Source organism: Dendropsophus ebraccatus, chromosome 13 (genome assembly GCF_027789765.1).
Source record: "Dendropsophus ebraccatus isolate aDenEbr1 chromosome 13, aDenEbr1.pat, whole genome shotgun sequence".
Lineage (NCBI taxonomy): Eukaryota > Metazoa > Chordata > Amphibia > Anura > Hylidae > Dendropsophus > Dendropsophus ebraccatus.
This window is the reverse complement of record NC_091466.1, coordinates 56,652,080-56,678,707: the sequence shown is the minus strand read 5'-3', so window position 1 is coordinate 56,678,707 and position 26,628 is coordinate 56,652,080. Positions and strand designations below refer to the sequence as shown.

The 26,628-nt window shown below is 41.9% G+C and overlaps 1 protein-coding gene across 1 annotated transcript in view; it reads left to right on the top strand.

Moving 5' to 3' along the window:
* The window catches only part of NPAS3 (neuronal PAS domain protein 3), a 345,000-nt gene that overhangs the window by 120,229 nt on the left and 198,143 nt on the right, over positions 1 to 26,628 (top strand). The window contains exon 2 of the mRNA XM_069949688.1: positions 19,987 to 20,046. Within this exon, the coding sequence (XP_069805789.1) occupies positions 19,987 to 20,046 (60 nt within the window). The remainder of the gene's footprint in view (positions 1 to 19,986; positions 20,047 to 26,628) is intronic.

Sequence of the window (26,628 nt, the reverse complement as noted above, 5' to 3'; positions counted from 1 at the left end):
TAACAATATATAACTATATAAATCATTACACTATATAAATCATTGTGTAAAAACAGGATGTTAGTAATTTGTAATGAAAGCGCTTCCTTAGTTTAAAACGCCATCTCTTTTTCCATTAAAGTAGTAAACTAACCAGTAGGAAGGAGGCACTTGGTAAGCGAAGGGCATGGAGTAAAGGGTCTTTTTAGAGGGGGGCAATTATAAGATGAATGGGCTGATTTTTGTCCTGTGTAAAATGGAAAGCATTTAGTTGATGAACAAACAAATGTCAATCATTGTCTGATTGCTGGGATTGTGTGGCCCTAAAAACCATTATTTGTGAGCAGCACATCTCTCCATTTAACCAGGGTATTGACAATAATGGAAGTGAACGGCTACTAGTCATCGTTTACAGACAGTAATTGGGCTATCCACTTGGTGAGCGCCAGTCATCTTGCACGTAGTCGATAAACACACACATATATATATGCCGATATTGGATGACCTTAACCAATGGTCATGAATTATTTCCAATCAAAAACTTTTATAATGCGATGTGTATCCAGAAAAAGCCAAAAGTAAAAATGTAATGGATATTGACCAGCATTTATTTAGGGAAAAAAGAATTTTCAATTGCTTTAGAATAAATTTCTAATTTTACCAAGTCAGTTTAGATAATTTGTATTGTCTCTTTCAAAAAAAAAATTCCAAATTCCTGGTAAATACATGGAATGTCTCAAACATCACCCAGACCTTGGGGGTTGAGACTTTCATGGTGTCACTTCTGGTATAGTGAAAAACAACATGATGTAACTGGATCTCCATTGCTTGGGGTTACTGAAGGATATTAGACATAAATGAGAATCTCTTAGCTATCGATTACACTTTGTCTTCTTCAATCTCCTTGGATCAGGTGCACTTGGACAAGAATCCTATGTGAATGCAGCCACATCTACTAAAATGTTCCTTAAACACGTATATTCACATGCAGGAAGAACTTAGGAAAGTCCCTTGAAATCATCATCTTGAATATGGCCTCTGACAAGCTTAGGGTCAGTAGAATTCCTGTAATTCACTGAAGAATTGAAGTTGATTCCGGGAGGAGGGAGGAAAAAAAAAAAGAGAAAGAAAAGTAATAAAGTGTGCCGCTTCTAACACGCTCCAGGGCTCTGACACGCTTTTGACACATTGAAATATAAACTGCATTTGTCATATCTATCGTTGGCCAATCATGTCCAACAGCAATCAAATGGTGGTGAAGTTGCTAGCAGCTGGCTCCGTACCTCCTGCATCTTCACTAACCTGCCCTTTGCATGGTTTTTTTCTTGATTGTATATGTTATAAATGGCTTTATTCAGTTATTCTAACTTATTTTTCTAAGCAGTTAGCTTGGATATTCTGACTACATCGACTACATATTCTGGTTACATCGATAATCGCAAATCATCTACTTATAGAATTAGATTTTGGACATTTATCGCATGAAAATATGTTGACATTAGCTTCAGGGTTTTGTTTCATCAGGTTTCTTTTGCCTCTAGGGTTACATTATGTTCTCACCTAATCTATATGCTGCCGATTTTATGCAAGGAAATTTGCAGGTATAATTTGGAACATGTATTTAGTGAGTTTTATTATTAACGGAACTTTCCAGTCCTAGTGTAAAAATGAATGTGCTGCTGGGATGGGGATAATAAAAACAAAAACATACTTACCTAACCCTGGTCCCTCGCTGCTCTCCCGTTTACCTCCATCCAGTCCCCCGATATCCTGTTTTTAAGCACTCGGGAACAGGAGCTGTTGGTTGAGTCAGTCAGTGGCCAAAGCAGTGTCCTTTCTTGGCCAATGATTGACAGAGCCAGCAGGTCCTAACTGCTTATCTTAGAAGCAGAAAGGAGTGAGAAGATTATAAGGGGTCTCAATAGAGGGGAGCGGAAGCTCTGTGGAAGCAGTGGAGGACCGAATATAGGTAATTATGGTATTTATTTTTTTTTACTTTTACCCTTCCCCTAGCAGCTTAAAAATACACTATTGCCACGATACCTCTTTAACCTCATTCTTTTTTTACATACTGTATATTTTACTTGAAAATTTCCATGTGTAAAATTTGCACATATATATGCTACATGTGAATGTACCCCTTATAAGGAATTTTTTATTTTTTCATGCAGATTTGTGCACAGAAAATGTACAGTGGATTACAATAAATGTGAAATCTGAAAGTGCATATAAAAGTTTAGATAGAAAACCAAACAATCTACTGGAGCTTCCCCTAGCTTCCCATTACCCTAATTGATTTCATTTTACTGGACTTTTGTATTGATGTGTCATTTCAACATGTGACCACTGTAGTGATTGACATGTGATCAAAAAAAAGCTTCGGTGTAGAAGTGCCAGGATGCCAGCAAGGTGATCAGCTGTTTAATCTGCAGCATAATCCACAATAAAGTCTGCACAATTTTGGTGCCAACTTTTCTTGCTCATTTTCCTGCAGATTTTGGTCAGATTTGCTACGGACATTTTTAGCAGAAATTTCCACATGGGCACGTATACTTATTATGTTATTAAAAAAAAAGAAAGAAAGGGCAACACCATTAGTATTTGTGACAACCTTTTAAAAAAATAAATCTGTCACAGTCTCTTATTAAAAAAAAAAAGAAGTACTGATGTGTCAAAAGTTTTGATGTGTCTGGATGAGTGTTCGGACTCCACCAATCGCTAGATGTAGCCGGGAGAAGCTTATGGCTGTGTACTTCACTCCCAGTTATCTGCTATCTCTTGTTGCACAGCACAAGACAATTGCCATAGACTTCATAGAGTTCATCTCTTGCTCAGAACCAGAGAGTGAAGCTTCTCGGCTTGTCCCAGGTATATCTAGAGATCATTGTGGGTCTAAACCAGGGATTAGGAACCACTTGCCCTACAGCTGTTTAAAAACTACACTTCCTATCATGTCCCTGCAGCCAAAGCTATGGCTTTGACTGTCCAGGCATGATTTGACTGGTAAGTTTGCAACAACTGGAGAGCCGAAGTTTTCCCAACCCCGGTCTAAACACTCAGACCTTGGCTGATGAAAACATTTGAAAGGTCACGAATTATGGAAACTTTTGTTGGACACCATGGCAGCTTAGTAAATAGATCTGTGATCCCTGACAGGTCCAGAGTCCGTGGTTCAGTACTGACCACGAGCAGCACCTGCATGGAAGTTCCATGTTCCTCCCAAATTAATCTGTTTCCTTCCGGTTCTACCATGTTCTCCCGCAAATAAGCTGGTAAATGTTGGTCTCAACTAGAGACCGAGCACACCATTGAGGACACTGAGAGAAAGCACTTGCCACTTGCATTACTACAAATTTCAAAAAACAACTTTATAGTCAAAGTATATGCCAAAGAATGGCGTCACAGCTCTATTTGCACATAGATCATTTGTCGCCTTACTGTTTATTCAGCCTATGGGAAGGGATATCATAGACTGATGGTCAGAAGAAGTCGTTCTTTGAAATTACTCACCTTTGAGTGCAACTGCAGAGGGTTAAAGTCTCAACCAAATGTCTTTTCGCAAGTAAGAGGAGGAGGAAGCGGGCTAAGATTCTCCAGTGCATCTCCCCTACATCCTGCCCTCACACCCCAGCCAGAAGAAAGTAATGGAAGAGTATTGATCTCAGCCTGTTAATGAATTGCTCAGCTTTTGAGAATTGCATTCTTAATCACCCTCCCTCCCCTCCCTCCCGCGGTCCTCGATGTCACACAAGAGGCCTTTAAGAAGAGAACATCTCTGAGCCAAGGTCCTGCTGGGTTGAACCTGTAAACATGACAACTTTCTTTTCTGCACCTTTAGACAATGTCACCTTTTTGAAACAAATCACAATTGATATGGAATAGGGCGGTGTAGTTTCAAAAAGTTTTCCCATATCGGAATATGAACCCTTCTAGACTACTGAGTGATATGGTATTTTCTTCGCCTGCTGCTTTCGAGCAGGACTAATTTTGCGAGCTTTAATAAATAGCGAAACTCGAAATAAAACCTTTAAACAGTGTTGAAAAGTGGCAGATTAATTTTTTCACATGATTAATTCTCCAGCGGTCGTAGGAGGAGTTCATTATCTTTTTTTTCTTTCTTTCTACTTCACAATTACCAGACATGTCATTTCAGCCGTCAAGTACAATGGACATCACACGTCTATATGAACAATATTCAAATGACGCCATCCGCGGCGCTCGTGGGGATATTCTTTTGTCTACAACGTGTCTGTTTTCTACCTTTTTACTATTGACACTGATCTCTTTGGACAACTGCTGATGTGCAGTTTTATTAGCTGATGTTCTCTGTCCCTCTACCTAGGAATAGTGTTTGCCCACCTGTAAACTGCAACTCCCATCATCCAAATTAAAATTTTATTTGCCTCTGCAGGTGTCCTGGAGGTTACAATTCCTCCTTGCTCCCTCACACCTTCCAACCAGTGGCACCTCTAATTTTCAGTTGTCCCCAGCTAGTGATTGTAGCTGCTGTGATGTCTCCCGTACACTGCATACACACAAATGAGCGACTCCTGCACCTCTATATATAGCAGCATGGAGGACATTATTAAGCAGTACTGAGTAGTAAAACCCAGCACAGTTGTGAGAGCACTTCATCCAGGTATTGTATGTTTCTCTTTGCATTTGTATTACTGTGCAGCTCCTTTTACCTCTACATACACTTCTATAAGCAGCATAAAACATGATCTTTCAGTGAATTGGGCATGAATGGTAAGCTTAGTAGAAAGAGAGATAGCCGAAAAGGATCCTGATGAGTGGAGAAAGAGAGAAAGGCCCCCCATACACTGTAAGTTATTGTCGGCCATACCCACCACTGGTGGCGGGTTCGTCTGTCAGTCTAGCATATATAGGGGTGTCCTGAACAACCACTGACAGATGATGTCGGTGGTCGTAGGGGTCAGCCATGATGGAAAACCACGCTGACCCCTTTGTGCTTTTATTGCAGCTTACCCCTCCTCATAGACAACACAGGAGCAATTGGTCATGGCGAACACTCCTGTGTATGGGGAGGACAAGCGACAGGAAGAGAAATGTAGTTTTGCAACAGCTGGGGAGCCACAAGTTTTGGCATCACTGCTCTGACGCATATTGTACTGTTTTGTTTATTTTTTTTTATTATTATTTTTTACTATTGGTTAGTACAGTGTTTGCTTAAAAAGTACTCTTTATGTCAGGGTCCCCATACTGTGTGCAATTGCAAACACGTTCTGGGCCAATGCACATGACTATAGACCTTAAAAAGATAGCAACTTCTCCTACATGGACTGTATTGTGGTCCAGGCTCCATAAGATTTTGCTTTCTTCACAAGTACATGATCCATGATTGTTGGTAGCCCATAGATGACACTTTGAGTCTTCCATACCTTGCAAAGCATGAATCTGGCTGTGCACAGGAGGCCTAATTTGATCTTTAAACAAATAGAGAGTTGGATACAACATAGTGACTTGCCTTTTATTTTCCTGATTTAAAAGCAAAATGTTTTTACTGATTTTTTTTTTTTTTTTTACCATCCACCACAATTCATACAGTACCGATATAGTTGCTCGAATATCCAACATTTGTCAGTACACCAGTCTCCTCAAACTCCTGACCCATTTCAGCTGGGTTCACGCTATAAGAACGTTCTCGGTATCTGAATATAAATGCCGTGTCACATAAAATTTGTGACATGCCAGAAAGCTGGTAACAGCAGTTTGTTGCACAACCTTCTTTGAGCCCCTTTCGTGAAAAACCATATCAGACCTTCGATGTAAACTGCATCGCTCGGAAGAGATTTAAAAACGTATCCTAACTGCGAGCTAAAAGCATATGCAGCCTAATTGTATTGCCATTTGCCTGTGACCTTTTCAGCATTTAAAGGGTTAGTGAAGTGCGAAGGAGAAAAGGAGCTAAATAAGATGTTAAATGGTCCCCAGCAATTTGCAATAAGCTATGTACATGCGTATATATAACATGTGTCTAGGTTTCTGTGCTTTACCTGGCTGATCCAAATTATAGCTTAATTAGAGACAATCTTTGGAAATGGATTCATGGTAATAAACAGATTGAACTGAGGAATCGGCGCCGTAAAAAGTTCAAAATTAATAAGTGGCAGATGTGGGAGCGTAATTTGTATTTGAACAAACACACTCTGATGGCTGGGGAGTTTTTGTAATTATTTTTTTTTAATTTACATATCTAACTTTTAAGTGGAATTCTAATCATACCTCGTGCACGTCTGCATAAGGAAGAGCTCCCTATTCCCAGCAGCTGTGTGCTTGGGCTTCCTTGTGCGTTGAGCTGTAACTCTTCTCCCTATGTGTCTGCGGTTGTTTTCTTGTCTCCCCCTGCCCCCTACGCCGATCTGCTCTAGGCAATACATACCTGCTCTTCAAACTTTTACTTACCTACAAGCTGTTCGGGCAAAAGGCACAAACACCATATTTGTGGAGCCTCTGCGGCAATTGTTTTGGGAATGGTAGGTGGGTAGGTTTTTGCCATAGTTTAGAGTAGGGATGAGGAACCTTTAGCCCTCCAGTTTTTCTTTTCAAAACTACAATTCCCATCATGCCTAGACAGCCAGTTTTGAGCCATATTCCTCATCGGGCAAGCACCATGTTGGGCAATATGGTGCACATATTACTTTTACAGATTTGGATTTTATGCAAAAAAGCCAAAACAGCTCGTAGTGTGATAAGAAATTTTTTTTTCCTGGGGGGGGGGGGGGATGCGTGACTGAATCAGAAGATACAGGAGACTACAGTAGATCCCCCCCCCTATAATCCGGTTGAGAATTAAAACTTGAGGTTAGTTCAAGCTATAGAAAAGAAGAGCGGTAGAGGAGAAAGAATCTAGCTCTCTTCTCTACCGCTCTTCTTTTCTATAGCTTGAACTAACCTCCTTTTAATTATTCAACTTGATCACTGAGACCCCCACCAATTGCTAGATCGAGCAGGTAGAAGCGCTCAGCTAAGCACTTCTCACTTTGACTCCAAGCTTTATAGACTTTCTATAGAATTTGCCCCCTGCAGTGAGAGTGCTCTATTGAGTTCTTTTCTCCACTAGTAACTAACACATACAGTATGTCTCTATGAGGTGTCAGAAGCTTTTTAATCACCAGTAACAATATACTGGGTTTTAACTAGTGTTGGTATACAATAGAAGGGGGCACTTTTACCTCAGGCATGTTTAATTTACCTAAAATATCTGCGTGTTCCACTAAACTGCAGAATGAGTCCAGCTTCCCCTCCCCTGTCTTGATACCTATATATTATATATGTCCTGGTAGTCTATCATGGTGTATACATGGGGTCTTCTTAAATGGGTAAGGAAGATAGACTTTGTTGAGATTCCTTGTAGAGAGCTAAAATTGATATTGACTGACATTTCCTTCACAGTGAGACCCTTCCCTTTGGCTCATAGTGGGTGATCTTGAGAAAACAACCACCCTTTACGAACCCCATTTTGCCTCGTGAGGCATATGCATAGGTGCCATCCAGTTGGGACAATACTTATGAGGGCATATGACACTGATGAGTTTTGTCTGTAGCCTTTACAAAAACTACACTATGGACTGGGAATATCAATATAATGCCGAAAGCGGGGAAACTCTTTGAACGTCCACGGCTCTGTCACTACAGTGCCGCAGAGATTTAAAGAGATTCCCCGCTCTCAGAACTATATTGATACACCATGCCGGGCGGGGAAACAGTCCGTTACAGGGCTTCCCCGTCCATAGCATCCGTAATTTACGGGATGTGTGAATAAATCCTAAGGGATCCCTTATCCATTAAGTAAATGTGGGTAGAACAAAGTAGATTAAGTGCCATTGGTGTCCAGCATGTAAGGGATCTGGCATATAGTTATTTTTGGTCCTCTGTTCCTATGACGGAACGCATTAAAAAATAAAAAAGATAATTCCAGATGAGACGTAAGCATAGCCTGTACCTTGTAGGAGAGGAATATTTTTATTCTTTCTGTGCAATATGCCGGACTGGACAGTATCATAAAATGTCTCTTGTTGTTTAAACAAATTAACTTTATTGATTTAGCAATCCGTAATTACTTTACCTCTGTTTAATGAGTTCTTTTTATGGAGCTTCTTCCGTCATACACCGCCATCCTCACTTTCGGAGAAGGTGTCCCTTGTAAATCTCTTGGTTATGGAGGGAGATGCATATTAATTTCAGCCCTTCATCGCTTTTATTTGGCCGCTAATGTATCCTTCAGCAAGTTTCTTCACGGCCACCAGAGGGAAAGGCGTGCAGAGCGAATCCTGTTCTGTACACTGGTGACATGCCAAGGATTCAGTGCCATAAGCCCTGGGGGAGTCTGAAGTCTTTCATAGGAGTTCTGCTATTTAGTAATAATTAGCTGTATACTACTACTACTTTATATGACTACAGTGACCTTATAACCTATGTCACTACCATTGTGTGACTACAGTTACACTATACTATGTATCACTACAATAACACTATACTGTATCACTATAGTGACAACATTGACACTACACTTTATGTCACTGCTATTTTTATATCACTACAGTGACACTATACTGTACATGACTACAATGGCACTTTACTGTGTATCACTACAATATCACTACAGTAGCACTATACCGTATATCACTACAATGACTATAATGTACTGGGGAAGTCTGAAGTCTTTTATAGGAGTTCTGCTATTTAGTAATAATTGGCCCATACTATTACAACTGTATATGACTACAGTGACACTATACTATATGTCACTACAATAACACTATACTGTATCACTACAGTGGCACTTTCCAGTATATGACTACAATGACACTGTACGTCTTTACTACTGTATATCCCCAAAGTGATGCTTTAGTGTATATGACTACAGTGATACTATACTGTATATGACTACAATAACACTATATTGTATGTCACTACTACTGTATATCATTACATTGACACTATATTGTATGTCACTACTACTGTATATCACCACAATAACCCTAAGTACACCCATAGGCTATATCCATGTTTTCCAGGACTCCCTAGGGCTAATTTTTAGAATTATTTCATCCATTAAAGTTCCTGTTGAATTTGGTTTAGGAGTCTAGTGGGCGGTTCTACTTGGTGATTGACACCTTTCCCTGGAGGACTGTCCACACAGTGGTAACTGTCAATCCTTGATAAGACTGCCCTCTGAACAGAGCGAATGAAGAAAAAATAAGGAAAAAATATATAAATGAATAAAAAATAAGTTATACTGTATCTTTTTCCATTTTAACAGTCCTTGGTTTAGACTTACCTAATAGTAACTTTCAGTTTTTTTTTAATATAGTGAATTTATTAGCGACTTTTCCTGATCTAGTAATTTCAGAGGTTTTAGATTCAGATGAAAAGCACAAATAGCATATGATAACATCATAGTAACTAAAGTGTACCTTCCAGTTTAATACTTTTAAAAGCCTGCATGGTTTTATTAGATTAACCCTTCAAAGGGGTGACAAGGTGATTTTAGTGCTCTCACTGCTGTTATTGAGCCCCTGAGTCTCCTCCATGGTGCACAGCTCTTTCTTCTTCTCTCCATTTTAGATGGGGGAGGTTGTTGTCAGTAGTACTCACACAGGCATTCCTTTTCCTTAGTTGTCTGGCCAGTCAAAACACTGACTTATTTCTTTATGTTCCTATTTTATGAAATACTGCTCGTTGAAGTACACTTCACTATACAGGTTAACACTGTGGGACAAGGTACTGGTTTTGCAAGGTGCTATGTGAGCAGAAATGAGAGTGAGGATCCCTTCGAACTAGGGATGGTCCGAACCGAGTTCGTACGGAGTTTGTACGAACACGAACAATCCGCAATGATTACCGCTGTCTGCCCGCTCCGTAGAGCGGGCGGATCCAGCGGGAGGAACGCCTGGAAAACTGGGATACAGCCATAGCCATAGGCTGTATCCCAGTTTTCCAGGCGGTCCTCCTGCTGGATCCGCCCGCTGCACGGAGCGGGCAGACAGCGGTAATCCGATGCCGAGCGTTCGGGTTAAGCCAAACCCGAACCTCGGTGGGTTCGGACCATCCCTACTTAGAACCTACACAACCCAGAATGTCTCCCCTTCTTCCGCATTTAGTACTAGCTAAGATCTGTCTTTACTTCCTGCGTTCTTGCCTAGTTGTGGTTACTAGAGACAGATTTCCCTTAGTAACAGGCAGTGAACAGCAGATTGCAGAGAAGTGAGACATCTAGTGACTAAGCTTTTAGCTGTTTTTTTTCTTTTCTTGGGTAAGTAGTCATTTTTGATAAATTAAATTGCCAGTATGTTAGGAATCACATTGGCTGTCGCATAAATGAAAGTTGTGTGAAGTTTGGGCCCCTTTAGTTTCCTGGGCCAAATTTAAAATGTTTATCAGGATCCCTTAGCTACTATGGACACTTCCATGCAGTTTGCTCAACACTATTACAGAGGAAAGCGAGAAGATTTTTTCAGGTGCAAAAAAGAGGAGGAAGCTATTGTCAAAGGTTTCCAGCCATGAGGAGTAGAAGACCTAAAGGACAAAATGGCAAAATTCTGCTTTCTCACCATTGTTAACCAGTGTATTGAATATTTGACCAGAATATTATTCTTGGTTTCAAGGATATGCATTTGTGATATCACCAAATATTGCCCAGTTGTTCTATACTAGGAGCCCACAATGAGTATGTACTTGTACAAACCAGATGCCTTACCACCATTTCCCTAGGCCCCCAACGTTGCTGTGCATATATCGTTGTTTGTAAGCTGCTTCTGATTATGTAATACTGCAGATCAGACATTGATTCTCTGTTGATGTGGAAGACTTAGGGAAAGTGCGCCTTCAGTTTGGCTGCCGATGCCGAGCACTTTCCGTGTTCGCACATCTGATCAGCAGGTCAGGCCGAGTAGTGCAGCCAGTACCTGGTTTTGCAGACAGCCCACTCTCCGATTTAATCTGATCTGGGCCCCGGAGGAGCTGGGTTTCCGGCCGGCCACCTGTCTGCCACATGAAATGTTTCACAAGACAGATGGGAAGGTGACAGAGCTGTCCTTGGACAACAAAACTGCAATTGCAGAGTCTGTAAATATAAATGAACATCGCTTTATGCTTATATTCAGTATTTAAGGAGCTTACGGGATGTAGCGCCGGCTTTGTATTTTGACCATTTTCTATATGATTTACGCTTGGACAAGAACAATAAAAAATATAATTATTGATACCGATTAAAGCTTAGCTCTCCTGCATTATAGATGTGCTGCCTGGTCGCCATTGAAATCCATTTGCATACGGATGCCTGTGAATGGATCTCCATAGACCAGCACATGCACCTTACTTTTAGTATATCAATATGACATGCAGTAACAACATTTTTTATCAAAGGGGGTAAGTAGGGGGTAGTACGTAGTGGCTACTACTATAGTGTAATGGTTAATGTGAGGAGTTGTTAGTTTGGTGCATGATGGAAGATCCTGCTTGTAACCAGCAGCAGGAGAGATGACTTTGGGCTCTGTGATTTCCAGTCTGGCCCATGGAATGTAAGCAGCCGACTCTTTCTTGGCTATTATGGTGGCATGTTCGGCTGCTGCCAGCTCTTTAACTGGGGACTGGTGCTAATTTCAGGGCTAATTCCAAGCCGTTCCACATCACTGACTATAGCAGGTGGCTGAGTCCGATGGAGCAGAGAGAAGAGGAGGGGGGCAGGGAGAGAGAGAGAGAAAATTACCCTGCTCGGAAAGGAATTCTCTGATTCAATTGACTGATTATTCTGTCAGATAATATGGGTAGCGAGGACAAGGAACGCAGCCATACTAGGAAGACAGGGAAATACGGAATGGACTTACCGCCACAGTCCAAATACAATACACACGCTGAGATTTATTACACTATGTGCAGGACTATTGCCGCAGTTCACTTCATGTAAAACATTATATTCAGGTTTTTTATGCATTCATGTCTGCTCATATTATTACAGGCACAATATATACAGACTTTTGCCATAACAAAGAATTCAATATCTATCCAGATACCATTCCATTCGAACCAACTAGGAGTTTTACCAACATGAAAAGGGAAAGTATTTGCAGCATCATAGAATGACTATAGATGCATAATGATCCTGTACCATAAAGATGTAGTATGATCCTATACCTGGGATGGCTCTACTAGGCATTGCTCCCACCTAGCCAGAATCCTGCTCCACACTGATGAGGGGCAACACCCCGAAACAGCTGTATGTGGATGGATACCTGGCCTTGGTTTTTCCCTTCTGATTACATTGACTTATAGGGCCACTTAACATGGTGATTTTGGTGGTTCCCCTACAGGAGCCACCCCTTGGCTGGGTCCTTCCCGGAGGGATACCTGGCTAGTCCTGTGTTTAGAGACTCCACAGTCTCTTCTTTTGCATACCAGGGATGGGGAATAGAGATGAGCGAACCTTGAGCATGCTTGGGTTTGTCCACACCTGAACGCTCTGCATTTGATTACTGGTGGATGAAGAAGTTGGATGCGGCCCTAAGGCTGCCTGGAAAACATGGATACAGCAAAACATGGCTATACTGCATGCAACGTCTTCAGCCATCGGTGATCAAATGCAGACTGTTAAAGTTTGGACAAACCCAGAGCGTGCTCGAGGTTCACTATCCTCTGATGGGGAACCTTTGGCAATTCAGCTGTTGCAAGCTCCTATCATGCCTGGACAGCCAAAGCCATGGCTGTATAATGATGTATAATGATCCCATACCATATAGAAATAAAGCAGAACTCTAGACCCAGTGTTGGTCAGATTGAGTTGTAAAAAATAACAGGAAGATAGGGGGTGCAGGAACACAATAAACAAAGTACACGTATCCATCCCAGCGCCGCTCATAGGTCTCTCTGACAGCTATCATTTTCAGCCAGCATCCAGATGTGTCAGGTACCCAGCCCCTCCAGCTGCTACTGCAGTGTCCCCCCCAGTCACCGATTGGCTGAGCAGCCAGGTATATGACGTTGCAGCTGGAGAAGCTGCAGGAAGCCAGTGACTGTTAGTAGAGTAGTGGGAGCTGCCCTACTGGGCACGAGAATCAGTAATTCTTTATTTATTGTGTTCTGACAACACCATGCCGCCTTGTCATTTTTTAGTTTTACAGAGACTTCCCCTTTAAGAATTTTGCTTACTTTCCTATGAATGGCAAGTGTAGACATAGACTTTTGCACAATTAAAATTCTCTGTGTTGTTGTTGAGTTGTGACTTTAAAGGGGTTATCCAGCGTTACACAAAAATGGCCACTTTCTTCAAGAGACAGACCCTCTCTTGTCTCCAGTTTGGGCGGGGTTTTGTATCTCATTTCCATTGAAGTGAATAGAGCTTAATTGCAAACTGCACCTGACCCGGAGACAAGAGTCATGCAGTCTCTAGAAGAAAGTGGCCATGTTTTTGTAGAACTGAATAACCCCTTTAACACTAGGATCAGACCTCAGATGGGGAATTTCCCATCATACCTGGACAGCCAAAGCTATGGGAATTGTTTTTTAACAGCTGAAGCGCCAAAGGTTCCCCATCCCTTCATTAGACGCGGTCAGGTTGGGATTTGCAGTCACACAGCGCTAGTTGTCATCACTAAGGATGGTCCGAATGATTACTGCTGTCTGCCCGTTCTGTGGAGAGGGTGGATACAGCCGGAGGAGCGCCTGGAGAACTGTGATATAGCCATAGCCATAGGCTGTATCCCAGTTTTCCAGGCGGTCCCCCGGCTGTATCCACCCTCTCCACGGAGCGGGCAGACAGCAGTAATCATTGCCGAGAGTTCAGGTTCGTACGAACCCGAACCTTGGCAGGTTCGGACCATCCCTAGTCATCACCAAACTTCAAAGTACATCCTATAATCTGTATATTTAAAAGTTTATGAGTCAGGGGAGGCAAAACCGCAGTAAATGGAATGTATAGGATTCGGAAAATTTGGCTGCTTTAATCCAGAAACAGTGCTACATCTGTCTGCTGGTTGTACATAGTATAACAACTCGGCGACATTGATGGCAATGCGGTTGAGCTGTACTACCTCAAACATCCTAGAGACAGGTGTGGCACTGTTTTGGGGGGGGGGGGGGGTGGGAAACAGCAATGGTTTTTCTAATCCCAGAAAGCCCCTTTAAATTCAGCCCATAGACAGTAAATTGCAGCAAGACCTTTAGAACAGTTAAGCAGCTTGTAGATTAATCTTCCATAGTCTATGTCAAATCATTTTCAAACTGTCTAGATGCACTTGTCAATTCTGCATCATGCCCACATATAATCCTATGATTCACTTTTAGTGTGTTTGTATCAGTGAGAGAGTTAACACCAGGGTCAGTCTCTCATCTCCTACTCCTCCCTCAGGATAGAGTTATTCTCTGCTGGCCTTTTCCACCCTCACCCTGCAGCCAATACATCTGAAAATACATATGCATAAGGGATATTTGCATATGCTAATCCGTACACAGCTCAGTGTATTTGCATAGGTGTGAGTTCCCGGCAGTGATATGGGCTAGGAGGGGGGCTATAAGAGGTGCTTGCAATGTGGTCCCTCTGCATGCAATGGCCAAAAGCGTTTCAGCTTTAGATGCCCTGTTATTCACTACTTGTGATTATATTGTGGTCCATCTGCTAAGATAGTTGTACCCGTTTACAGCGAGTGGTTAGCAGCTGATTTCTTATATTGGAGTTATACAGCATGGGAAGTCATAATAGTAGAAATAAAAATACATCAGCCATAAGACCCTAAATCAAGGATGGGAAAGCTTCGGCCCTCCAGCTGTTGCAAAACTACAATTCCCATCATGTCTGGACAGCCTTCGGCTGTCCAGGCATGATGGGAGTTGTAGTTTTGCAACAGCTGGAGGGCCGACTGTTCCCCATTCCTGCACTAAAAGCTATGTCTTTAAGGATTTTCTATGAGGATTTCCTGACACAGACAGAGGTGGCAGCAGAGAACACAGTGTCAGACTGGAAACTATACACCACTTCCTGCAGGACATACAGCAGCTCATAAGTACTGGAAGACTTGCGTTTTATAGACAGAAGTAATTTAGAAATCTTCATAACTTTCTGACTAAAATTGATTTAATTTTTTTTTCCCCTCCAGAGTTCCCCTTTAAAGCGAGACTGTACCCACAATCTGCCCCCCTCCCCCAAACCGCTTGTACCGTCGAATAGCTTGTGCTACCCAAGACCTGTCCTGGGGTCCGTTCGGCAGGTGATGCAGTTATTGTCCTAAAAAAACAACTTTTAAACTTGCAGCCCTGTGTCAAATTGGTGTGGCCCACAGTGTGTGTGCCCTAGGCTTGCAACGCCTCCCCGCCCTCTTCACCATTAGGATTCCTCCTATTCATCACTTGTCTGAACACTGCACATGTGCTGGATAGTTAAGGCCCATGTGCAGTGTTCAGACAAGTGATGATTAGAAGAAATCCTGTCTAGGGTCATTCCTAATGATGAAGAAAGCGGGGAGGAGGGACAGAGAGGCGGTGCAATCCTAGGGAGCACACACTCTAGGCCACGCCAATTTGACACAGGGCTGCAAGTTTAAATGTAGTTTTTTAAGATAACTGCATCACCTGCCGAACGGACCCCAGGACAGATCTTGGATTAAAAGCAGCTATCTGACGGTACAAGCGATTTTGGGGAGAGTTGGGGGTGGGGGCAAATTGTGGATATAGAGTTGCTTTAAGTAATTTTACAAATCTGTATAATTTTCTGGCTTTAGTTGATCTAATCAAAATTTTGTTCTAGAATACCCCCTCTGTACCCACAATCTGACCCCCCAAACCACTTGTACCTTCAGATAGCTGCTTTTAATCCAAGATCTGTCCTGGGGTCCGTTCGGCAGATGATGCAGTTATTGTCCTAAAAAACAACTTTTATACTTGCAGGCTTGTGTCAAACTGGCGTAGCCTAGAGTGTCTGTGCTTTAGGCTGGCACACCCTCTCTGTCCCTCCTCCCCGCCCTCATCATCATTAGGAATGTTCCAGGCAGATTTTCTCCTACTAATCAGCTGTGAGAACACTACACATGGGCTGGATGGTTAAGGCACCTGTGTAGTGTTCACTGCAGAGGAATAGGAAAAATCCTGCCAGTGGCATTCCTAATGATGGGGAGGGAGGGAAAGAGGGACGGAGAGGTGGTGCAAAGTAAGGGAACAGACGCTCTAGGCCAAGGCAGTTTGACACAGGGCTGCAAGTTTAAAAGTAGTTTTTTACGACACTGCATCACCTGCCGAATGGACCCCAGGACAGATCTTGGATCTTTTAATCTTGGAATAAAAGCAGCTATCTGAAGATACAAGCGGTTTAGGGTGGGCAGATTGTGGTTACAGAGTCACTTTAAATAAGCCAGTGACATCAAGAGTTTATGCTAGCTGTAATAGGGATGCAGTGAAGATATAAGAGAGTACGGTAACTGTAATGCCATTCATGCCTCTGGATGTAAACTATAGTTACTCCGGCATCATGTTAGACAATATTTAATGCAGGGTATCATTTGCTTTGTTAAAAAAGGGAATATCAGAGAGGTTATTGCTATAGACTGCTTGTCAGGAAAATCTCACAGTAGATTCCAAGCTCCTACTGATCTAAGAATAGATGGGGTGGTAACAGGGAGGCTGTCCGCCATGTCTCACTTTCTTCTCAATGTATTCCAGAGCCAGTAATAAGGATTATTTAGGGTTTAGGCCGGATACAGGAGCAGAATACATTACAATAGCGTGCACACTGGGGATTAATATGAGAAGACTCCAGGCTGCTTTTGATGACTTTGCACTCATAATGCCAGAGAAATTCTTTGAAAGACAGAAGACATAGGGATTATGAGGGCGCTGAGGCATTACAACTTGAGCCGTAACCTGCGAACTGACACTACAAGCCCCACAATGCACTGGTGCGCTTACTTCTAGTCACCAGCAAAGTCTGCATTGTATGTTGCAGAGTTACAATTATTTGTAACTTTAGTTTTTTTTTTTTTATTTACTAGGTAATTTGTCATCTGGGCCTTTTGCTGGATGAGGCTTCTTTTAGCTGGGTAATGAGTTTAGAGTTGAAAGTTTAACGTTTTTTGTATCGTCGTCCATGGCTCAGCCATGGTGCCTGCAAAGTGAAATACGACAGCCCCCGAAGATTTGTAAAAACTATGAGCAAAACATAAAACTTAAAGGGAAGGTGTCACCTAAATTTTCTTTTGCTGATTACTATTTTCTGACTGTAATTTTTTTTTTTTATTTCACTTTTTGTACATTGTTATGTATTATATTGCCTGGGCTATTCTTAAAGGAGTTGTCTAGCCAAAATCTCTTTTTCAAATCAACTGGTGTCAGAAAATTATATAGATTTGTAATTTACTTCTATTTAAAAAATCTCAAGTCTTCCCATACTTATCAGCTGCTGTATGTCCTGCAGGAAATGTTGTTTTATCTTCAGTCTGACACAGTGCTCTCTGCCGACATCTCTGGCTGAGACAGGAACTCGGTTTCTCGGTTTTATATGAATCCCCATAGAAAACCTCTCCTGCTCTGGACAGTTCCTGTCTCGGCTGAACTGAAAATAAAACATTTCCTGCATGACATACAGCAGCTGATAAGTATGGGGAAACTTGTGATTTTTTAATAGAAGTAAATTGCAAACCTATATAACTTTCTGACACTAGTTGATTTTATTGGTCCGGGTCTAAGTGTTCAGACCTGTACTAATCGGGAGAACAAGCAGGGAAAGGACCATGCGGTTTTGGGGGGGGGGGGGGGAGAGATTGTGGGTACAGAGTCACTTAATTTCATTGGTTTAGACAAGGCTTCACAACAGTTGGGCCCCAGCTCTCATGAACCCCTGCCTAAGTGACACTGTCCATATAAGAGAGGGGGCCCAACTGTCATGAAGCCCCACCTAGGTGACACTGTCCATATAAGAGAGGGGGCCCAACTGTCATGAAGCCCCACCTAGGTGACACTGTCCATATAAGAGAAGGGGCCCAACTGTCATGAAGCCCCGCCTAGGTGACACTGTCCATATAAGAGAAGGGGCCCAACTGTCATGAAGCCCCGCCTAGGTGACACTGTCCATATAAGAGAGGGGGCCCAACTGTCATGAAGCCCCGCCTAGGTGACACTGTCCATATAAGAGAAGGGGCCCAACTGTCATGAAGCCCCGCCTAGGTGACACTGTCCGCTGATGAAATAAGGTAGTTTTAGAGAAAAAAGAAGACACAGACAGAATGACAGAATTTATACATGAATGTGTAGCAGATGGCGTATTGTGGATGGTGCAGATAACCGCACATAGAGTAAGGGGGGGGGGGGGGTGACAGCCTTACTTTTTGTTTTTTGGTTCAGCAGAATTGCATGGTCTGGGTTTTAGAGATGTTAAAAGAAACATGTTACGTTCAAAATTCTGTCCAATCAACAGGCAGCATGGACCCATTTGCTGCCAGGAGTTCGGGTATTTATGGAGACGACCACAGCGGGCTACCTCAGTGGGATCAGAAGATGGGTCGTGCGCATTACCGACCCAACGTGGTCATCTCAGTGGATACCCAAACTTCCGCTGGCAAATTGATTGTACGCCACAAATTGATTGTTCAGATTACATGTCATCTGAGTAGTTACTCTCATGGGAAGTCCTGTGGCTGTTGTTGCAACACTACAATTCCTGTCATACCTGGACAGTCAAAGCTTGGCATGATCCGAATTGTAGTTATGCAACAGCTGGAGGACCACAGGCTTGCTGCCTGTGCTCTAGGGGGTCTGGGCTTGCAGCCATAGTATAGACCCTAAAACTGAGTCACACCATTAGTCCTGGTGTTCATAGTAGGGATAGAAATTCTGGTATGTTTGTGAATCCGTGCCTGGAGCACTACAGAGATCAGGTCTGGGAAGGGATAGAGTTTATGTACATAAAGCCACTGTACATGCTATGGTGGAGAAAATCAGGCTGTAGATCACTGATTTACATGCATCAATTCATTGTATACACCAGGGGATTTGTACTCTGCTTATAAGCACACATTGAATAATGTATAGACAGGTATTGATAGCTCCCCCTTGATCTAGTTGGCGGGCACACCGAGCAATCTCCATCAACTCATCTACATTAATGAGCAGGACAGAGTCATCCACTGAAAGAAAACCATGAAATTTTCTATTGAGTGACTGCAAGCAGAGGTCGTGAAAACCTTGGATTTAGTTTAATTATTTATTTTAATTATATAAATTATTCAAGTTTTCAAATACTTTTCATTACAAAAAACAATAGAAATTATACTTTACACCCTATAACATACTTAGCATGAGTGTAATTGATTATACTTATATAATTATACTTGTAAAAAATTAAGTTTACTGGCAGATTAGTGATTAGAAAGGGGGGAGGGTATATGTATGAGAAAAATATAAGCTGAAAGGAGAAGGGAGCTAGATGCAATGGATTAAAGGGGCACTCTGAATTTAAAAGAAAAACGTTTTTAAACCAGTCGGTTTCACAAAGTTCTACAGATTTGTCAATGACTTCTATTTAAAAATCTCAAGCCTTCCAGTACTTATCAGCTGCTGTATGTCCTGCAGAAGTGTTGTATTCTTTCCAGTCTGACACAGTACTCTCTGCTGCCATCTCTGACCATGTCAGGAACTGTCCAAAGCATTAGAGGTTTTCTATAGGGATTTGTTACTGCTCTGGACAGTTCCTGTCATGGACAGAGGTGGCAGCAGAGAGCACTGTGTCAGACTGGAAAGAATCCACCACTTCATGCAGTACATACAGCAGATGATAAGTGCTGGAAGACTTGAGATTTTTAAATAGAAGTAATTTACAAATCTATGTAACTTTCTGATACCGGTTGATCTGAAAAAATGTAACCATGGTTTGCCTTTATAATGTGGTAGAAAAAAAAAAACTATAAACCCTATAATTCTATATGAGGACTGGGCACATAAGAGGTGCATGGCTATAGAGGGTGATAACCTGCCGCATATGTGTAATTTGTTTTTTTCTCATGGCAGGGGAGCCTCCAGGCCTATGACCGCATGTCCCATTCCTTGTCCTCCAGACCTCAACTTAAGGTACATAATTATGATGAAATGTCGGGGAGGGTGTAACTCTTTAGTTTTCATGCACCCATCCATACCCAATGTCATTTTACAAGTCGAACAATGAGCATAAATAATAGTTGCTTTATTTCAGTCACATCAAACGTTCTGGTTTTAGAATTAAATGCAATTACGTTGCCGTGAAATCTATGATGCACCTTGAACAATTCGTCCTTCTTTGTTATTACAGTAGTGAGCAATGAGATGATTGCAGGCCAGCCATTTCAGAACTGTAGTCCTCCAGGATGGATGGGTAGGGTGGCTGCAAACCCTTGAAATGATGGCTGCTGCCAACTAAATTATGGTTACTAAAGACCTTAAATTAAAAACAAAAATAACATACAACAGTACAATAATAATAAATACTATGTTTTCTTGCCTCCACTAATCATTCAATAAAAAATAATAATTTATCTTATCAGAGAAAAATGCCTCTCTGTCCTTCTTTTAGGCTTCTCTTTGCCCCCACTTATCATTCAATTCAGAAGCAAGAGAGATTAAGGGCCCTATTACACGGGACAATTATCGCATGAAAAATCGTTATATTGTTCGAATTTAAACGATAATCGTTCTGTGTAATTGCAGGCAACGATCGAAAAATCGTTTGTATGCCGTTGATCGTTGATTTAGCACCCTAAGGCCTTGTGCACACGTTCAGTATTTTTTTTCATGTCCGTAGATTCCTCCCACTATCCACCTGTACAATCTGCAAAAAATTACAGACTGGGCATCTGTAGTGCAACTGTAAATCCATTTTTTAGAAACACAACCTTACAACATGTGACTAATGTCCTAGTCCTTATTTTTTTACGGAAATACGGATGCCTAAAAGGTTACAATTTGCACTAGGACATGTCCCGTTTTTTTTCAGGATTGGTTTGCGTCCTTTTAATCTACTGAGTGAATAGCCCAATAGACATCAATGTGCACTAACTCAGGTAGGGAAATAAGGATCCGTGGATTATGGGACGTGTGAATAAGGCCTTACAGCTCACAGAGGGATCAGGTTATGTGCTGCTCATAGAAGTCTCTTAAGAGGGAAGGGGAAACAAGGGAGAGGAGGGATGAATAGTTAGAGAGAGACAGAAACAAACAAACATACATCCATAGAGACTAGAAAGATTATACAGTCTTAGCTTTTACTCCAGGGCTTGATTAACAGCTCAGACTGCTCAATACTGCTCTAAAATGCCTGCCACATTGCTGTGCTACACGAAAGCAGAATTTCCTCTTATATGTGTGTGCATTTTATTAGAGACATCATGGAGGCTAGAAGCCACCCACTAGCACAGGGATAGTTGAAAATTAGAGGTAGAGTCTGCAGTGGGGATTTTTTTGGAATCCGGCCAGTCGGACGCCCGAATCGTACCCTTCATAAATGTCCCCCATTGGGGGACATTTAATTGCATTCAACTTCTCTAATCTAATCTTCTAATCGGTCTGCAAATATTTTCCTTTGTTTTTTAGTGTGCGGTCTTTGCTTTTGCTTTGATGCACGTTTTAGATCTATTTGTAGTGTTAAAGCTTTTCTTGCATGATGACCATGAATTTGACATGCAGTATCCCTTTAAGGACAAATTCACATACAGTCTGCCCAGAAAAATCTCCTTAATCTTCGCAGAGTCTGAGATATCGGAAGAGAGGTGGCTGACGCCGACGTTTTTTCTCGGCTTTTTTTTCTCTTTATTGACAGGGAGAACAATTTAACCAAACGCCAGGCCATCATTTTGCCAGTCAAGTGTGATATGGGTTGGTCGAGGGAGACATACGCCTGTATGATTTTGAGGAAGAATTGCTGAAATTGCAGTAGTTACGTGTAAATCAGCTGTAGCTTCCGTCATTAGAAAAAGCCCAGAGATTCTTTTTTATCCGGTGTTGGCAAAATAATGAATTCACAGATAAAATGCTCTTAACCCCAGAGGGGGTGTAACACATTAATATTGTTTGTATTGAGATTCTGTGAACAATACGCTTCTCCCTTGCAGAAAATGGTTTGACTCATGGAATTATCTCCCAATGGAGGTGGTAAAGGCAAAGGGAATTCAAAGCCTCCCAAGTTTTAGTGCTGTGTTCTATAAAGAATATAAATGAGCATACATTAGCTGAGATTCTGCAACGTGGCCTATCACAATGCAGAAGCCTCCGTCGGATCATATAGATAGTAGAGGATATTCAGACACTTTACATTGGTTGGAGACGTTTCTGACACTGAATGGAGTTTTTTTTTTTTACCCGAAGGATTTAATGGAGACTTTATACTAGTGGGATATGGGCATGTTTTTGCATCTGTATTACAGCTGCCAGTCCATGTCATCAGACTTGTGGCCAGGCCAGGCATTACACTAGTATGAAACAGGCCTTAGGGTGAAGTCCCACGCAGAAGACCTTCTCACAGTCTTAGGCTATGTTCCCACACAGTGTTTTTGCTCAGTATTTTGCAACCAAAACTGGGAATGGATTAAAAACACAAAAAGGCTCTGTTCCCACACTGGCCGTCATTTAATGGCAAATAATTGCTGTTATTTTATCTACTGAGCACTTCTTTCCACATCTCACTGTTCACTACAGGAGAAGAGCACCATAGATTTATTATGGAGTCCATCTCCTGCAGTAAGCGCTTCTTCTGGCATCTTCTAGTGATTGCTGTAGCAGATCCCAACTGATCAACACCTTTGACATGCCGCTATGATGGGTAATTTTTTTTTAGAACAAAGTGTGTTTTAGAACAAAGTGAGTATATATTTCAGATTGGATTCTGCTGCAGATCTGCAGTGTTTCTGCTGAAGTTCCCATCAAAAGGAAAAATCCAGAATGAAATCTGGATTTGCAGGATATTACAGTTCCCATCTCAAGTAATATAGTTACTGTATACGTGTAGGGCTCATCAAGGTAAACAGTTTTGCAAATACATTTATCTAGCAAATGTGCCTCCTTTTCCTCCCATTGTTGACAGCTCATTGCTAGGTTACCGACCACCACTATACTCTAGAGGCAGTGGTCTGGATGGTGTGATATAGCTATAGTATACTTATTCATATTTATATTATACAGTATATACATTATGGGGGACATTTATGAAGTCCGGTGTTTTTTACGCCGATCTGGCCCATCTGCACCTAAAAAAGGCATTTTCGCCTTTTAACCTCTTAAGGACATAGGACGTACCGGTACGTCCTATGTCCTCACTTGCACTTCAAAGCGGGGCCGCGCGGCGGCCCCGCTTTGAAGTGCCGCGATCCCGGGTGCCGCGAGTAGCCCGGGACCGCTGCTATTAGCGGGCACGGTCTGATCGCCGTGCCCGCTAATTAGCTAATCGGAGGCAGCTGTCAAAGTTGACAGCTGCCTCCGATTACCGGAGGCAACATTTCCCTGGTGTCTAGTGGGGGAGATCGCTCCTCCGGGACCTTGTCCCGGAGGAGCGATCTCCGTTACTGATGCCGGCCGGGGACGCGTCCAAGATGGCGCCGTCCTCGGCTCGGCACTCGTTCGTTTTCGGCTGCAGCAGCCGAAAGCAAACGAGTGCCGATCTCATGGATCTCTGCAGCATATCTATGCTGCAGAGATCTCAATGAGAGATCCAAGTGTATATACTAGAAGTCCCCCAGGGGGGCTTCTAGTATATGTGTAAAAAAAAAAAAAAAAAGTGTTGTTAATAGTAAAAAGCCCCCTCCCCTAATAAAAGTCTGAATCACCCCCCTTTTCCCAGGTTTTAAATAAAAGTAAACAAATAAATAAATAAATAAACATGTTTGCTATCGCCGCGTGCGTAATCGCCCGAACTATTAATTAATCACATTCCTGATCTCGTACGGTAAACGGCGTCAGCGCAAAAAAATCCCAAAGTGCAAAATTGCGCATTTTTGGTCGCATCAAATCCAGAAAAAATTTTATAAAAAGCGATCAAAAAGACGTATATGGGCAATCAAGGTACCGATAGAAAGATCACATCATGGCGCAAAAAATGACACCTCGTACAGCCCCATAGACCAAAGGATAAAAGCGCTATAAGCCTGGGAATGGAGCGATTTTAAGGAACGTATATTGGTTAACAACGGTTTGAATTTTTTACAGGCCATCAGATACAATATAAGTTATACATGTTATATATCGTTTTAATCGTAACGACTTGAGGAACATGCATAACAAGTCAGTTTTACCCCAGGGCGAATGGCGTAAAAACACAGTTCCCCCAAATAAAAGAAATGCGTTTTTTTTTTTCAATTTCACCACACTTTGAATTTTTTTCTGGTTTCGCAGTGTACTTTATGCAAAAATTCAGCCTGTAATTGCAAAGTACAATTAGTGACGCAAAAAATAAGGGCTCATGTGGGTTTCTAGGTGGAAAAATGCAAGTGCTATGACCTTTTAAACAAAAGGAGGAAAAACCGAAAACGTAAAAACGAAAATGGGCCATGTCCTTAAAGGGTTAATAAATGTCCCTCAATATCAATACATGTACATTATATCTATATATACATCAGCCAGACTCCTGCTTTTAGAGCAGAGTGGTGGTCAGTAACTTAGACATTGACCTATCAACAATGGGAGAGAAAGAGCAGCATGTCAGGAGGAGACAAGTTTGCTAAATGATTATATTTGCAAAAATGTTTTAACTCATGAGTCTATGCTGAACGTGTAGTTTGACATTCTTAAATTAAAGTAAACATTCTATTACCTACTGGAATAAATAAGGGGTAGAAATGAGCGCATGCTCGAGTTGCACTCATCTCTAATAAAGGGGTATGCTAAGTTCTGTTGTTGTTCTAAAAATGCGCTTATCAACAACTATACTTACCCTCCTCATTCTCATCACTGCTGTTCTCTTGAAGCCGATCATGTTCAACAGCACTTCTTTTTATTGGGGTTGATGCACGCACTGTCCGTTCAACCAATCAGCAGCAGATGCTTTGTCCTACCTTGGCTGCTGATTGGCTGTGAGAGCAATGCATCTGCTGACCCAAAACAGAAGCATTGTGGAACAGGACTGGATTGAGGAGGGTAAGTATAGTTGCTATGCACCAGGCTGATTTCTGGGAGAAGGCATGCAAACATTTCACACTGAATCATTATGTTAACACAAAAAGGTAACTTCTATAAGTCCTAGTGTAAAATCTATACAACTCCCGCAACGTGCACAACCATAACTTCAGGATCCTCAATGGCTGCACTCTTGCCCCAGTCCCTTTCTTGGCTTTTGCAGAGACAGTAAGTGCACCAGCTGCCTTGACTGAACAATCGACACGTCTTCAGATTCATTATTCTTTTTGGAGTAGTTGCCAAGCATCTCATGGTCCATGCCCAGTAGTCTTTAGCACAATTTGTATTCAGAGTTAGCTTTATCTATAGCAGTGCTTCTCAAACTTTTTCTACTGGAGCCTCACCTGACAAAGAAAATGATACCTGGGCCTCAACAGACTGACCAAGAGGATGCCAGGGCCTCACCATCTGTGGTTGAAGTCTATGCAGATATAAGAACTTTTGCTTAGTCTACCCTTCATTTGTCTCCTAATCTCCTAATCACATTAAATAAGTGCAGAATGAGCCAACAATGTTTCATAACCAGAGATTGTTGCAGTCAGGAAAAGGTTTGTGCAGCTTATATTTAGTTTTGTGAATACTCCCTCCCCAGCTACGCCTCACCAACAACTAGGGGGCGCCTCACTGGTGAGGCCCGCCTCACAGTTTGAGAAGCACTGATCTATAGAAAAGTTCATGTAACATAGATATATATCAATTTTCTTTATTGTTATATATCCTAAAAAATTCCTAAAATTCCTAAAATTTTATTTGGATGCCCAAATAGAATAGAATAATACATTGCACTTCCTATACTATAAATACTAGGAATATCTTCCCTCTGTTGTAAATATCATTGCTGTATTGGCTTGACATAGAAGCTTACACTCCATGTTCCTGGCTGACAGCTGACCGTGGTTGCTGTCAGGACTTAGCACGATACAGCTGTGTTCTCTCGCCCCGCGCTTTGTTGCTGCTGATTGGATTTGACATGTGAAGCAGTTGAAGGAGGGGGGCACTTGACCCGAGTGAGGGTCGCCTAGTACATCAGGTGTCAATGTAGTAATCGGACGTGACACCTCTATTCTGCCCATCTTGTATCTCAGACCTGGCCAGTGATAATTGCATTTATTTGCAGTTTTTTACCTATTTGTCTGTTTAGCAGATAGCAGAAAGGATTAAATATACTATTATCGAATATATAGTTGTAAATGGGGCAAACTTATTCCCCCTGATGCAGGAGGAGTTGTATGGGCTGCGGATTCTGGTACAGCCATACCCTGGCTGCCAGTTTGCAGGGAGAAGTCTAAGATGTATGAGGTCTTCTGACTCATTAACCAATGACATTGGGATAGAGAAGGACCCAGCATGTTGGATTGATAATCCCTTTAAAGACATCTGTTAAAGGGGAACTCCAGGGAAACGTAAAAATCCTAGACAGGCAGGGGTGATGGGAACATAATAGAAAAGCTATGTGTACCAGTCCCATGCCTCTTTAACACAGCATCACCAAATCACTGACAGCCGCCAGTCTTCTGT